Source organism: Citrus clementina, unplaced genomic scaffold (genome assembly GCF_000493195.1).
Source record: "Citrus clementina cultivar Clemenules unplaced genomic scaffold, Citrus_clementina_v1.0 scaffold_6, whole genome shotgun sequence".
In the NCBI taxonomy this organism is placed as follows: domain Eukaryota; kingdom Viridiplantae; phylum Streptophyta; class Magnoliopsida; order Sapindales; family Rutaceae; genus Citrus; species Citrus x clementina.
In genome coordinates, this window is record NW_006262139.1 from 1,451,419 (window position 1) to 1,467,738 (window position 16,320).

Genomic DNA, 16,320 nt, shown 5'->3' on the forward strand with positions numbered 1-16,320 from the left:
CTAATTAAAATTACACTTAAAAGTGAAAGAAGGTACATGACAAACTCTGTGCACCCTACCTGAGCTGTTATTTATTTATTTTTATTTTTTTGTTTTAGAGGGATCGAATTTCACATATCCAAGATTTATGGTCAACATCAATTTTTTCTTCCTTCTCAATTGTTGATGAGAATTTATAGGAAAATTGCAACCATTCTTACAGGAATAAGAGCATTAAAAGGTAACAGAAGATAAGAGTTGATCTCATAACATGTCGATATTGTTGTAACTTATTCTCTTTTAAATCTTTTTGAATTTGTATCTTTTAATTTACTTTATCTTAGGAATTAGTTTCAAATATGTAGCCTGTACTCTATATACACTATTTACATCAATAACAAAAGTTAGCCATTTATTATTCATATTATTTCTGATAGAAGGCTCGTAGTCATACTGAAAGTCTTCATAATTCACCGTATGCCATGCCTTGGATTCTTAGGATTTTGCTTTCATAGATTTCGAAGCTCTATTAATCAGTAGTCATATATTTTATGTTCGAAAGGTTGAGGATTTATTGTTGTTAGCCTGAATGATAGAGTGATTCAGGCTTTCAAATTTTGAATCAAAAGATGCCTTCAACTTATTCGAACACACACTTATACTATACCTGTGGTTCAAATCAATCCGCTGTGCAGCAAAGACACTGGAACAAAGGGACCTTATCTGGGGTTGAGAAAATGATGGCTAATACTAATTGAACAATTATGATTTTGATTATAAAAAAATTACACCTTTAAATTTTACATATAATCAATTAGGGTTAATGCCATTTACCCTATTACAAATCAACTAGAGAACTGAGTAGAACCCCAGTAAATTAAAGTTATTTTCTGCATTAAAAGAGGTATTACAAGATCATATAATTTTTAAATATCTTCGTGAGGCATATTAAGAAAAGGCGCTTTAGGAGAAGTTTTGAGGGTGCCGATGGTCCCATTCTTTTCGATGCGAGTCTAGTTGTACGAAATAATATGTTAGGCTCCCTCATTTTTCACATAATTTTGTTATGATGAAATTTTAAGATTTATTCACTCTAGCCCCAAATGTTGGCATATTCAATTTTGTTATAATATTTTCAGTATGGCCCTGTGAAATTAAAATCCTTGTTTCCCCACAGGTGGTTCGCAAATCTGAAATCTCGATCTTTAGAACTCTTTATAGTTTTCCCCTTTTATTTTGTATCAATTATCATGTCCTGTAACAGTTATCTGCCATGATAAGCTTTCACTTTTAACAATTTTTTTTAAAGAAGAAAATCACCTTACCAAATTGGTACTTTCATAGACTGCAAATATGCATGATAATTACGTACAGTGGTGTATTACTCTAATGGCCGGCAACCCCAAAATTTTGGAAATATTAAGCGTAAAAGTAAAAATTGAGAAAAATATTAATAATCGGCAATTCCTTACTTTGAAAAGATCTTTATTACCTCTTCCATTTTATAGTCCTTATTATTTTATTTTTTATTTATATAAAAAAGTTAGTTATCGAATATTTTTCTCTTTCCTCAAAGAGTCATAACCATGCCTCAAGTTCCAAGACTCAAAACAGTCATCTTGATCTTTTATTTCACATAAAATAGCTAAATGAACCATTCAACTTCTTTATTAAGTTCTTGAATCTCTCCCATAAGGGCGAAGGCCACTAACTGTATCTCAAGACGAAAGAACGTAAACTTCATATAGAATAAAAGAACATAAAATTACTTTTCGGTATATGATTGAATTAGATAGTGCAATATACAATTATTTTATATTTTCATTAATTTAATATGTTAATAACATTTATTTTATTTTTATTACAATATTTTTTTTATATGCATTTCGACAACCCATAAATCGAAATCTTGGTTCGACCCTTGATTGATTACGTATTGTATTATATACCCTAGAAATTTAATGAATTGGTATGTTACAAGATAAAGGTTCTATATATATCAAATTCTAATTAATGGACATGATTAAAATCTTCACGGTATCTCAAAATAAATACATACTAATAAGAAAACGTAAATCATGATAAAAACTACAAAAATATTCATCCATTTAATATTTATACCTTTTATCTTTTGATGTGATAAACCAAATGATCATAAGTAGGGTTGCGTATATTATCTGCAGGCATGGGTACAATTCACAATAAGCAACTATAATTTTTTCTTATATATTATCATGTACAAGTTCTGGTATGTATTTAGTTATCTTACGGGATTTGGGAGAACAGTATAGGTTAAGGTACTGATGATTTGAGAGAATATATATATTCCCACATCCATTGCAATTCAATCCTTAAATCTCATATTCATTCATTTACAAGAATTAAAAGTGTACTTTAGAGTATGTATTGAATTCAATATTTTTTATGATCATAAGTGATCTGTAAAACAACCTATATTCGCCAAGTCCTTTTGCATACATTTAATGAAAAAAAGAAAAAGAAAAAGAAAGAAATTGGTATATATACTACCTAGCACATTAATTGTTTTATTCTGCACCCGTGACATGTTAAGTAATAAATTCTTTAATATCAAATTGACCCTTATTATCTCTTGCACTTATAGATCAGGTAACATCAGTACTATGTGATTTGGCTGATATTATAAATAAGTGAATATATTTTTACAATTAATACATATTTAAGATTTGACTTCTTTACTTTACTTCTAAAACAATGATTTCTTTTATTTAATTACTCTTATTGGTCTTTTGTCATCGTCCATTTATTTTCCTTTGGTCTTAACCCGCAGGCAAGTCTCCGTTTGCTGAGGTTATTTACATACATATATACATACATACATACATACTATAATCGTATACAGAAAACCAGCATGAAAAGAGTATAACATAATTATTTGGGATGTTAGTGAAATTAAAAAAAAAAATTATTTAATTTCCCCTTATCCAAACACATTGAGATGATAAATTTAATATAGTATGCGTATGAATGTCAAAGAAAATTGATTTTTGGCAAAATTACAAGTTGCCAATCACACTATCTCGAAAAGATAATCCCATTCACCATGTTCAATGGCCAAACATTAGAAAACGAGAATCAATAAGAACTGAAATTATCACAGTCATCATAACTTCTGTGTGAGAAAGTACATATGATTAACTTATTTAAATACAATAACTTCGAGAAATGTAGAAGCTAGAAAAATATTATCTTAATAGACTATCTAAAACTGAATACATGCTTTCAGCAAACAAACATCAAAATTAAATTATTTGTCAAGGGTAAAAAGGATTAGACCAAAGAGTGCTGTGGCTGCTTTCCCCAAATGGATACATAATTTCTTCACCACCAAACCCCATGTGCTCTTGTGGATTCATCAAGTCTAAAAGCCACTGCTGTTTTTGCATAGCTTCCATGCTCATCTGATCAAACCCGGACGATTTGTCCACTTGTTGTTGCGAGGCCTCCCCATTATTTTTCACCACCCCATAATTTGATGAGTTATGAGTTGAAGTACCCTTGCTTAGGGTTTCCATCCTCTTACAAATCTCCTTCAAGTTTTGCTCGATCAACCAGCCGAGATCATTCAAATCCATCATGTTAAGATTGAGCAAGGCCTTACCAGTGAGGCTTTGGAACATGACTTGTGTTATCTCCTTTTCGCGGTTATCTTTTCTCTGTTTCTTGAGCTGTTCATTGGCTTTTGCAATCCTTTGCCTCAAGAAACTATCTTGATTCACCATCTTCTTGCTTTGTTCCATCTCAGGCATCTTCTTGAATTGCGAAAGCACACGTTGGACTCCCAATGGGGAAGGCCACACTTCAGGCTGAGAATCATAGGGACTAAAAATGATGGCACAAGCATCAATCCCACATAAGGTGCTAAGTTCACTCACCTTCTTCAATAGACCTTTCTTTCTTTTCTTGAAGGTTGCTTTTCTTGCAGAATCATTGGATATGTAGGCAAGTTTCACCTTCTTTCTTGTCATGGCTACAAATAGGAATATTGAAGCCTTTTCTGTGTTTTCTCTTACCCTATACAGCTTATGCTATATATAGAGTTTAAGAGACACCATAATTATTGTCATATGATTATAGAGTTGCAAATCCTTGTTGTACATGTTTATGACAATTAATTGAAAAACCACTAAATGGGGCGCTCTTGTAACTTCTATTTGGCTAAAATCAATAATAATAAACACAAATATAATTTGATATGGCAGAGTTTTTGTCTTACTTACAGAGGTATCATATAGAATATTTATTTTGTCCAGAAGAAGGGGGGGTGCTCAAATCAATACGGCAATTATAACAGTGGATATGATGAAATCTGAAACAATGAAGACTAAGGTGGAAATGTAATTGATACAATTTAATTTGGTGAGTTGTTAGGAGTTTATTTGGTGGAAATGTAATTGATACAATCACATTAGACAAATTATTACCTTATAAATAGTATCTAAATTTGAATCATAACCATTGATTGATTGCAAATAAAGATAATTTTCTGTACCTTATTCACACCTTGAAGAATTATTTATACTTTTGCTGTTTTTGGAAATAAAATATTTTTTGCTTTCAAATGCATTTATGGAGACAGAAAGATTTTGATTGTCACTACTGGTTGTAGTGCAATGTGTCGTGACTTCTGCAAACAATCATGTTTTTGCAAACAAGATTTACTTAATAATAAAAAATGATCATATTTTGTTTTGTTAAGCCCACAAAAAATTCTTATTTAGACTCTAAAATTTCATTCAAAATATTTCATATATTATAGTCACATATTATTAAGTAATAATATGTTTGAAAAGTTGGGTTAGAAATTGATGATGTCGCATTTGAATTTTGATTAGAAATCTGAATTTTTTTTATGTATACTTCATCAAATTTACATCCATGCTTCTACTATATAATTTCCACAATATGTAGATTATGTTGTCGGAAAATCTGGATGAAATATATTTATTAAACATTATTAAAAGTCTTATAAAAGAAATTAAACATGATTTTGATATTTTATATTCCATATTAGGAGGTTTTCATAAATATATATTGATTATACAATCTGATTTCTTTCATTTCTTTCATTAAAACAATAAATCAAGAATAAGAATAAGAAGGATAGATTTATACAAAGAGCATGTGACGTGTGACATGACATTCAATGTGACGTGCGACATGACATTATCATTTTGATATGACTTTCAAACACAATTTGGCTAAGATCCAGCTTGAGATTGTTGTGAGTTATGAAATAATTTATTTTTGTTGTATCGAAGAAATTACAAACTAGATTAGAAGGTAATTAAGTATGTAGTAAATTTTATTATTAAAGTATTGTTTCGGTATATACCAACTGTACATAAGAGACAAAAATAAGTTGTCCAAAACTCGATAATTGACATTTCGAAGATAAAATTACAATCCGAAAATATTTATTAAATATCTACTGAATTGTTTTAGGGCTTTGATTTATAATGCATGATTAATTAAGTTATACGAGCTACCTTCTACATTAAAAAAAAAAAATTGATAGTGATAAACCATGATTGATAGTAGTTGTGATCATTAATTATTAGGGCTATTATTTATAATGTATGTTATATGCAAGAATCGCATATAATTGCTTTTTTTTTGGTTAAATAATAAAGTTATATATGAACTCTAAATATGTTATTAGAAATCTAGTGAATTTGTATTAGCAAAAAAAAAGGAGCAAATATCCACCGACCATTTAATTTTTTGCATTTCATTAAAAATATACTTTTTTTTTTGTTTCGTAGTTTTCTACATGAAGTTTACAAAATGTATTACTTCTCTACTTTTTCACTAATACCGTTAGAGAATTTAGTAGAATATTAACAAAATGACTATCTTACCTCTGAATGTAAAAAGACTATTTATCGATTATTATTTTCGAACTTTTAGAATGTGTTGGTAGTTTGGATTTATGGAGCAAACTGTAAACTCTAAGTTCCCCATAACTGGTTTTATGTCGATGAGAACAAACTATAATATTCAAAGTTTTCCATTACTGGTTTTGTGATTAGTTTGAATGTTTTTTAGATAACTATGACTGTATCTATTGGTGATTTATTGTTGTTAAAGATTTATTATCATTGTCGAAGATATGTTATTTAGGATGGATTATATGAGCAGGGGTTCTTGATTATGTTGTAAATGAGCTATTAATTAGCTAGGGTGCTTATTTTGGTGATTTTATATCTTTAAATTAGCATGTTTGATGAGTTTGTATGATTAAATTTTGTAGTCGTTGACAAAGACTTGTTAATGGTCCCAACTACTACAAAATGAAATTTTTTTTAATCATTTAGTTAGAATTAAATAGTCATTTTACGTTTAGGGGTAATATAGTTATTTTGTCAATATTTTGTTAAATCCTCTAACGGTGTTAATGAAAAGGTAGAAAAATAATACACCTTGTAAACTTCAAGTGGATAGCTGCAAAAGAAAAAAAAAGTTTTACTTTTTTTTTTTATAAAGTGCAAGACATCAAGTGGTCACTGATATTTTTTCCCCAAAAAAATGAAATGATCTAGTGAATTGTTTTGTATGTTGCTTTAAAGCAACTCTTACCTACTTGAGATTCCAAAATGTAGAAAATTAACAAAAAAAATTAAGCACATTAAAAATATTTACCAAAGAATTTATTTTATAAAAAATTATGATAAAAATTAATATTCCATAAAAAATTAATTTGGGCTTTATCTACCACTCTATTTTTTACTAAAACGTTTAAAAAGGAAAATTTGAGTTCTCCAATGGAAGGAGGGATGGTACCTAATATTTGATTATATTGTTCCGCATGAATCGCTCAACATGTATAATTGCTGCAAGTTAACAAATTTTTTAGTCTCAGATGTGAGATATTTTAGAATACGTAATACTTCCAAATATTTGATTACATCGCTTGAGAGTGATACACGGAATGTGAGTATTGTTTTAAGTTTAAATTCTAATGCCAGAGATGATTCGATCACCGTGAGTTACGTTTGCTAGGCTGCAGCCACAGGCTCATTAAGGCTAATTATGTTTATTCTGCTGGTCTGAAATTGAATTGTGAATCTAAGGCATGAAGAAAAATTATGATTAGTGTATCATAATTTTAGTGTATCAACTACTTTTTTAAATTATGATCGCCGTGTCGTCAAGTACATCCACTAGTTAAGTTTGGTCTAACATTTAATTAATGATTTTAAACTTAACAAAAGTGTATGTGCACACAAAATAACATAAAAAATAACACAGCACATTTAAAAAAAAAAATATGCCTTCTGTACTGGATTTTGTGCTATTAGGATGTAATAATTGGGGAGTATTTATTTGCTTGGTTTTACCTATTTGTAATTAACAAGTGTGTACACACGTCAAGCCCTCTAATGCTGATTTCATATTTTCATTAGATAATTTAAATAATAAAATGAACATCCAAAGCCATTTAATTTGGAATAACAGATGGTCTTATGTTAAATAATATTAAATATGGTTTTCAAAACTATCTTTTTTTTAATTTATATAATTAGATATCAATTTCAATAATTTGCCATAAAGAAAAGGAAAAAAAAAGGAAATTGAGATTAATACACAGATCAGAGACTTCTTGCAGTTAAATTAATCAAATTTCGGGTTAATAAAACAGAAATAAGTAATTGAATAATTCTCTTATATACACTCTGTTATTTAAATTATTTACTACAAATGTTACACTCATTACAGTGAAAGAAAAGAAAATCAATTCAATTTTGATTCTCTTGTACAGATAAGCAAAGAGTCTCTAATTTTTAAAAGTCTTGTTACAATTTCTTTTGCATTGATTCTCTGCTCTGCTGATTCTACAGTGCACTCCATAGCCAAATTGAAGACAAACGACACACATTGTTCTTTGGCGGCAAAATGTTTGTCCTCCCGACTTAGTAGATTTGCATCGACAATTTCCATGACTGAAATGGGTAACAAATTACTAACCCAATACTTTAACGTCATTTCTCCAGCAAAAATTTTATTAGTAGGTTTCTTCTTTGTAAATGTTTCCATTAACATAATTCCAAAGCTGTAAACATCCCCATTTGTGGATACTCGTCCTTCTCTTCCATACTCTGTGGATTAATGCAATAGTTAACTTACTAAGATAAATAACAATAATAATTTACTCAAATGATTAATGAAAAACATGGGAAATGAATAACTTAGTAGAAAGTTTTAAAGGAATAGGAAATATTTAACATGGAACAAACCTGGTGCCATATAACCTATTGTGGCAAGTGTTTGTGTTTGACTCTTAGATTGATCTTCTCCGGTTAAGAGCTTTGCAATGCCAAAATCACTCAAATGGGCAACCATATTATCATCTAACAATACATTGCTAGGCTTTAAGTCACAATGAATTACAGGAGCTGAATAACCGAAGTGCAGATATTCCAAAGCTACTGCAATATCTATCATTATGTTCAATCTTTGAAAAATATCCAAAATGCAGTTGCTCGAATACAAACACTTTTCTAGACTTCCATGAGGCATGTATTCTAATACCAACGCTTTAAAATCATCATTTGAACAAGTACTGATGATTTTGATAAGGTTTCGATGGCGAATACTTTTCATCACCTCACATTCAACATCGAAACTCTTAAATACTCCTCCACATTGCAGGTGAAAAACCTTTACTGCAACCTCCATCCCATCTTGAATTCTTGCTTTGTAAACAGAGCCAAAACTTCCTCTACCAATTAGATTGTTTTCACTAAATCCGTCTGTTGCTTGAAAAAGCTCTAGATATGAAAACCTTCTCCAAGTTGCCACTGGTGGCATATTAGCATCATTTGGTAGTTGTTTTCCTCTCTTTCTATATCTAGAGATCAACAAAATGACTACTATCATAGACACAATACTCAATGGCAAGACAATCCCTAGGAGAAGAGCATTTTTTCTTGATGTATGGTGGATGCTAGTTTTACATGGTGGGACTTGTAGATTGGGTGAACCACATAATAATTTGTTTCCCTCAAATGATTTAGCCGAGAAGTTTCCAAAAGATCCTCCCTTGGGAATTTCACCTTCTAGATTGTTGAAAGAAAGATTTAGATCTTTGAGATATAAGAGTTTCTCTAAAGACACAGGAATAGGCCCAAAGAGATTATTATTGGACAGATCCAAATATTCCAAGCTTATCAAATCACCAATTGAATTAGGAATCGAGCCTTCCAATTTGTTATGTCCTAAGAGGAGATATTGTAAATATGCTAGGCCTCCAATTGTAGTTGGGATAGCTCCTGAAAAATTATTCATCGAAAAATCTATTCCTACCAAAACCTTCAAATTTCCAATCTCTAATGGTAGTGGCCCAGTCAAAAAATTTGAGGAAAAGTTGAGGTTCATGATGTACTCAAGGTTCCACAAAGTTGAGGGTATGACAGAAATTAATTCATTGGAACCTAACGAGAGTGTCCTTAGAGAAGTCAGATTACCAATGCATGTAGGAATTGATCTAGAGAGCTTATTGCCACCTAAGTGCAACTGATACAGTTCAGCCAAACTACAAACATCTTCCGGGATAGATCCTTCCAATTTATTATCTCGAAAACTCAAAAGTTGAAGCTTTTGTAATTTGCCGAGAGTAATCGGAATTGATCCATTCAATTTATTGCCTGAAAAACCAATCATTCTCAAGTTGGTTAAGTTGCTAATCTCTTCAGGAATAGCGCCACCAACGTTGCAATTGATCATGACAAATTTTTCCAAAGAATGTGAAAGATTACCCATAGATGTCCTTGGAAGAATGCCATTTAGTGGATTATATGATAACTCAAGAACTTTTAAATACTTGCTATTTGACAACGAGGATAGAAAGTTCAATTCTGGAGTTGAAGACGTCAAATAATTATTCTCTATATTAAACCGCCGAAGGTTTCCTAAGTTGCCAAATGTGTTGGGAATAAAACCGAAGAATGAGTTATCTCCCAAGGCTAGTGTAGAGAGCTTAGAAGCATTGAAGATGAAACTAGGAATTGTGCCACTAAAATTGTTACCCCACAAGTAAATCCCCTCAAGATTTGGAAGTTGGACATCTGCGCTTGATTGAAGACTTCCCGAGAGAGAATTATTTGAAACCGCAAATACTTTGAGTGTTGACAAATTGAAGATTGTAGCTGGGACAACACCAACTAATTTGTTATCAGAAAGCTCCAACCACTCCAAATCACGGAGATTACCGATTTCATGTGGTATCTCACCTGTATTTTATATTTTGAAAGAATAATTATATTTAAATTTATTTTAGATAATAGATAATAAATAAAAGCAAATACACTGTTGTAATAAAAAGTCATTTTATACACTACACTTTACAAGTAAACACGTAAGACAAACCACTCATGCATGAAGGGCTAAATCATGAATGCTTTAGTTATTATATACAAATTGTTACAAATTAATTGGGACGGTTAAGTATTAATAATAATGTACACTTTCTAGATGTTGCGAGAGAAATGTAGTAAATATTTTGATTAATATCTATAAAAATTAAGAAGGTAAAACAATTTGCAATTTTAGATTGCGTGGTTCAAACTAAATGATCAAATTCAGAGGTGAAAAGTAAAAGCCTAAGTCAGTGCTAAGAAGTATTGTCAAAGTAAATCAAGCCCGATCGAACTGAACTTTAATTACAGTAAGATAAAGTAAATCATATATACTGTACTCCTCTCTTTGACACCCAACAACTATCAACTCATGTCTGCAGACGATTACACTAATATAAAGTGAATTTAGTAAAATAGTTTCTTTTCAAAATTTTCCTTACTAAAATGGAGATTCTAAGTTCTCAACATTCTATTTAAGTTTTCCAATTGAAATGCTAAATACTAAATCTATTTATCACAAATCAACAATTTCAAATATTCGTACTAATCTTCACGATATTCTAAGAATGAGCATCATTGGTTAAAGTAAAATATCAATGGGTGATGACTATAAACTTTATTTAGATACAAATTCTGTCATAATCCGTACCTTCAAGTCTGTTATTGGAAAGAATTAACTCCTTAAGCTTAGTAAAGTTGCCAATTTCTTTTGGTATGGTGCCTGTTAAGAAATTATTTGTTAGTGACTGCATCTCCAATTATGTAATGAGAATTAGTGATTAAATGTAAAATATTTTAGGGTTCATTTTGGTGTTCTTCCCTAATAAATTAATTATCCGCTAAATACCCTTAAACTACTATAAATTTCAATTTATCCCTAATTAACATTAAGAAGTCGAAAAGTTTTTCATCAACATGCCCTCGTTAGTCCTTAACATATTATGTGCACTTCCAAGAAGTTATGAGAGAAATGTATTAAAATTATTTGGACTATAACAATATCTAAAAAAATTATGTCGGTAAAATATAAGTGTGGTATGGTGCTAGTAAACAATAGAACTAAATGGTGTCGTGAAATATAAAAGCCTAAGTCGGTGGATGCTACTATTGTAATGAAACGGTGAGCAATTGTTCCACACTTAGTCAAATCTTGAAGCATGAGCAGTAGAATTACTCATGTACAGCAAGATAAAGTAAATCATATATACCGTACTCCTCTCGTTAACACCCAACAACTATCAGCTCATGTCTGCAGTACAATTACACTAATAGAAAGTGAATTTAGTACAATAGTTTCTTTTCAAATTTTTCCTTACTAACATGGAGATTCTAAGTTCTCAACATTCTATTTAAGTTTTCCAATTGAAATGCTAAACACTAAATCTATTTATCACAAATCAACAATTGCAAATATCCGTACTAACCTTCACGATATTCTAAGAATAAGCATCATTGGCTAAAGTAAAATATCAAAGAGTGATAACTATAAACCATTTTTAGATAAAAAATTCTGTCATAATACGTACCTTTGAATCTGTTATTGTAAAGAGATAACTCCTTAAGATTAGTCAAGTTACCAATTTCTTTCGGTATGGTGCCTGTTAAGAAATTATTTTGTTAGGCGATGGAATCTCCAATTATTTAATGATAATTGGTAATTCCATGTAAAATATTTTACGGTTCATTTTGGTGTACTTCCTTAATAAATTAATTATCCTCAAAATACCTCTAAACTACTTTAAACTTCAATTTACCCCTAATTAACATTGAAAAGTTGAAAAGTTTTTCATCAATGCGCCCCCCATTTGTCCTTAACATATTGTGTACACTCCTGAAAAGTTATTAGAGAAATGTAATAAAATTATTTGTACTATAATAATATTTGTAAAAATTAAGTATGTAAAATCAATAATAGTAGAGTCACAACCAGTTTTCTACAAACTAGTATGTACAAACTGATATGGCATTATGAAAAGGTTGGTTGAAAAGTGATAGCAGTTATTTTTTAAATTATGCGAGCCCATGATAGTTTTATACAACCAATATCCTCTTATTACATTAATTTTTACACATTTATTTGTATAAGGTGGTTGTGCCTCTATCATTACTCATGTAAAATATATATGTAGTGTGGTGCTAGTAAGAAATAAAACTAAATTGAAGCAGAAGCAATAGATATACACATAGCAAGATATATAAGTAAATTATGTGTACTGTATTCCTCTAATCTTTAACTTATTTCAATAGCACCCAACAAACTGTCAAGTCTTTTCAAATAGATTAATTTTGAATTACCCTCTTTATGAAAAAACAATCTTCAAAATATCCCCAAATTATTATAAATTACCTCAGCTTAAAAAGATATATATATATATATATATATATATTCAACCCACCCTCATTTTTCCCTTATCTTTTTAACAAAAATGAGAGTAAACAAAGTTTACAATAGTTTGAGGGATATTACGAAGATTATCATCTCATGAGGGGATAGTATGAAATTTACCGTTTCCAGTAAAATAATTTCCTTTCAAATTTCTCCATCGGTAACATAGAGATTCCAAGTTCTCTACCTTTCCTTCAAGTTTTCCTATTGGAATGCTAAACGTTAAATTTGTTTTATGAGAAAATCAATAATTCTTATTATTCCTAATAACCTTCAAGATATTCTAAGATTAAACATCATTGGTTAAGAGAAAATATGACAAGTTATGACTGAAAATTTATTTCGATAAAAATTTTGTCATGGTACATATTTAAGAGTGTTGTTTGAAGATATAACCACTTAGGATTAGTAAAGTTGCCAATTTCTTTTGGTATAGTGTTTGTTAAGAAATTATTTGTTAGTGGTGGGGTTTTCAATTATTTAAAGATAATTATTGATTTCATATAAAATATTTTATGATGATGTCACACATGAATGTCATTTGGGAAGCATACCTCTCAAGTTATTGTTTGAGAAATCCAAATACAGTAGAGACGAAAGTTTGAAGATTGAGGAAGGAATGGTTCCAGTTAAGAAATTATTTTGTAGAGATAACGTCTCCAATTCTGCAAGGTTTCCTAGCTCGTGTGGAATTTCACCTGAAAATTATAATTAAAGTATGCTTAAACATTATTTCTAATTCATCACCCAGCTCTCAAGAAGAAAAAAAAATAAAAAGAATTATTGCCTAAAGAGAGTCATCAAAACAATTTACTCATAGAATTGAAGAATTATAGGCTAACAAGAATAAAAGTTAAACATTATTAATTGCGTTAGTTAATTAAACTCCAATTATTTAATGATAATTGGTAATTCCATGTAAAATATTTTACGATTCATTTTGGTGTACTTCCCTAATAAATTAATTATCCTCAAAATACCTCTAAACTACTTTAAACTTCAATTTACCACTAATTAACATTGAAAAGTTGAAAATGTTTTCATCAATGCGCCCCCATTTGTCCTTAACATATTGTGTACACTCCCGAGAAGTTATTAGAGACATGTAATAAAATTATTTGTACTATAATAATATTTGTAAAAATTAAGTATGTAAAATCAATAATAGTAGACTCACAACCAGTTTTCTATAAACTAGTATGTACAAACTGATATGGCATTATGAAGAGGCTGGTTGAAAAGTGATAGCAGTTATTTTTTCAATTATGCGAGCTCATGATAGTTTTATACAACCAATATCCTCTTGTTACATTAGTTTATACACATTTATTTGTATAAGGTGGTTGTGCCTCTATCATTACTCATGTAAAATATATATGTAGTGTGGTGCTAGTAAGAAATAAAACTAAATTGAAGCAGAAGCAATAGATGTACACATAGCAAGATATATAAGTAAATTATGTGTACTGTATTCCTCTAATCTTTAACTTATTTCAATAGCACCCAACAAACTATCAAGTCTTTTCAAATAGATTAATTTTGAATTACCCTCTTTATGAAAAAACAATCTTCAAAATATCCACAAATTATTATAAATTACCTCAGCTTAAAAAGATATATATATATATTCAACCCACCCTCATTTTTCCCTTATCTTTTTAACAAAAATGAGAGTAAACAAAGTTTACAATAGTTTGAGGGATATTACGAAGATTATCATCTCACGAGGGGGTAGTATGAAAATTACCCTTTCAAATTTGCCCTTTCCAGTAAGATAATTTCCTTTCAAATTTCTCCATCGGTAACATAGAGATTCTAAGTTCTCTACCTTTCCTTCAAGTTTTCCTATTGAAATGCTAAACGTTAAATTTTTTTTATGAGAAAATCAATAATTCTTATTATTCCTAATAACCTTTAAGATATTCTAAGATTAAACATCATTGGTTAAGAGAAAATATCACAAGTTATGACTGAAAATTTATTTCGATAAAAATTTTGTCATGGTACATATTTAAGAGTCTGTTGTTTGAAGATATAACCACTTAGGATTAGTAAAGTTGCCAATTTCTTTTGGTATAGTGTTTGTTAAGAAATTATTTGTTAGTGGTGGGGTTTTCAATTATTTAAAGATAATTAGTGATTTCATATAAAATATTTTATGATGATGTCACACATGAATGTCATTTGGGAAGTATACCTCTCAAGTTATTGTTTGAGAAATCCAAATACAGTAGAGACGAAAGTTTGAAGATTGAGGAAGGAATGGTTCCAGTTAAGGAATTATTTTGTAGAGATAACGTCTCCAATTCTGCAAGGTTTCCTAGCTCGTGTGGAATTTCACCTGAAAATTATAATTAAAGTATGCTTAAACATTATTTCTAATTGATCACCCAGCTCTCAAGAAGAAAAAAAAAATAAAAAGAATTATTGCCTAAAGAGAGTCATCAAAACAATTTACTCATAGAATTGAAGAATTATAGGCTAACAAGAATAAAAGTAAAACATTATTAATTGCATTAGTTAATTAAACTCTTTGATCATACCTTGGAATTTGTTATCTTGAAGAGATAACCTCAAAAGCTTGGTCAAGTTGCCAATTTCTTTTGGTATAGCTCCTGAGAAATTATTCAGTAACAAAAAAATTTTTTCGCAGCTGTAAACTTTAATTTACACCAATTAACTTTAAGAAGGGGAAAATTTTTCATCAACGTACCTCCTTTTGTCGTTAACATATTATATACAATTCCGAGAAGTTATGAGAGAAATATAATAAAATAATTTGGACTATAATAATATCTATAAAAGTTAAGCAGGTAAAATATATATGTGATGTGATGCTAGCTAGTGAGCAATAACACTAAATTGTGTGGCGAAACGTAAAAGCACAAGACAGTGGATGCTACTATTGTAATACATAGGCGTGTTAGTGTTCCATACTGTAATCAAAATCCAAGGCCGAAGCTGTAGAATCACACAGCAAAATTAAGTAAATCAGGCATCGTAGGACACACCGGCTTGTCAAATATGCCCTTTCTAGTAAAATAATTACTTTTTTAAATTCCTTCTTACTAACATGGGGATTCCAAGTTCTTTACATCTAATTCAAGTTTTCCAATTGAAATGCTAAACTCTAAATTTATTTATAAGAAAATCAACAATTTCTGATGTTTCCACTAACGTTCATGATATTTAAGAATAAGCATCATTTGTTATGGTAGAATATTGCAAGTGACGGCTAAAATTTTATTTTAATAAAATTTTTGTCATGATAGGTACCTAAGAACCTGTTGTAGTGAAGATATAACCACTTTAGATGAGAAACGTTGCCGATTTCTTTTGGTACGGTACCTGTTAAGAAATTATTTATTAGTAAATCATTATATGAAAGGGATATATAAGCAACTACTAATAAAATAATATATCACACACACTTACTATTGTTTGATGAGAAATAAAAAAAATTAAGATCACTTAATTAGTATAAGCAAGCAACAATAATAATAGCGATAAACAACAAAAGGTGTATAGTATGGCCTAGTCATACATATTTGTCCAACT

The 16,320-nt window shown here is 29.8% G+C and overlaps 2 protein-coding genes across 2 annotated transcripts in view; both read right to left on the reverse strand.

Moving 5' to 3' along the window:
* Window positions 1–3,272: 3,272 nt before the first annotated feature.
* LOC18038367 (agamous-like MADS-box protein AGL80) lies at window positions 3,273–4,003 on the reverse strand. Its single transcript, XM_006428278.2, has one exon. It carries the CDS (start codon window positions 3,984–3,986, stop codon window positions 3,273–3,275), a length of 714 nt encoding a protein of 237 aa, XP_006428341.1. The 5' UTR covers window positions 3,987–4,003.
* A 3,749-nt stretch (window positions 4,004–7,752) lies between these two features.
* The window catches only part of LOC18039054 (receptor kinase-like protein Xa21), a 9,793-nt gene continuing 1,225 nt past the window's right edge, over window positions 7,753–16,320 (reverse strand). The window contains exons 3-10 of the mRNA XM_006428280.2: window positions 16,039–16,110; window positions 15,306–15,377; window positions 14,960–15,103; window positions 13,317–13,460; window positions 11,903–11,974; window positions 11,026–11,097; window positions 8,256–10,250; window positions 7,753–8,117 (exon numbers count right to left, since the gene is read on the reverse strand). Of these exons, the coding sequence (XP_006428343.2) occupies window positions 7,753–8,117; window positions 8,256–10,250; window positions 11,026–11,097; window positions 11,903–11,974; window positions 13,317–13,460; window positions 14,960–15,103; window positions 15,306–15,377; window positions 16,039–16,110 (2,936 nt within the window). The remainder of the gene's footprint in view (window positions 8,118–8,255; window positions 10,251–11,025; window positions 11,098–11,902; window positions 11,975–13,316; window positions 13,461–14,959; window positions 15,104–15,305; window positions 15,378–16,038; window positions 16,111–16,320) is intronic.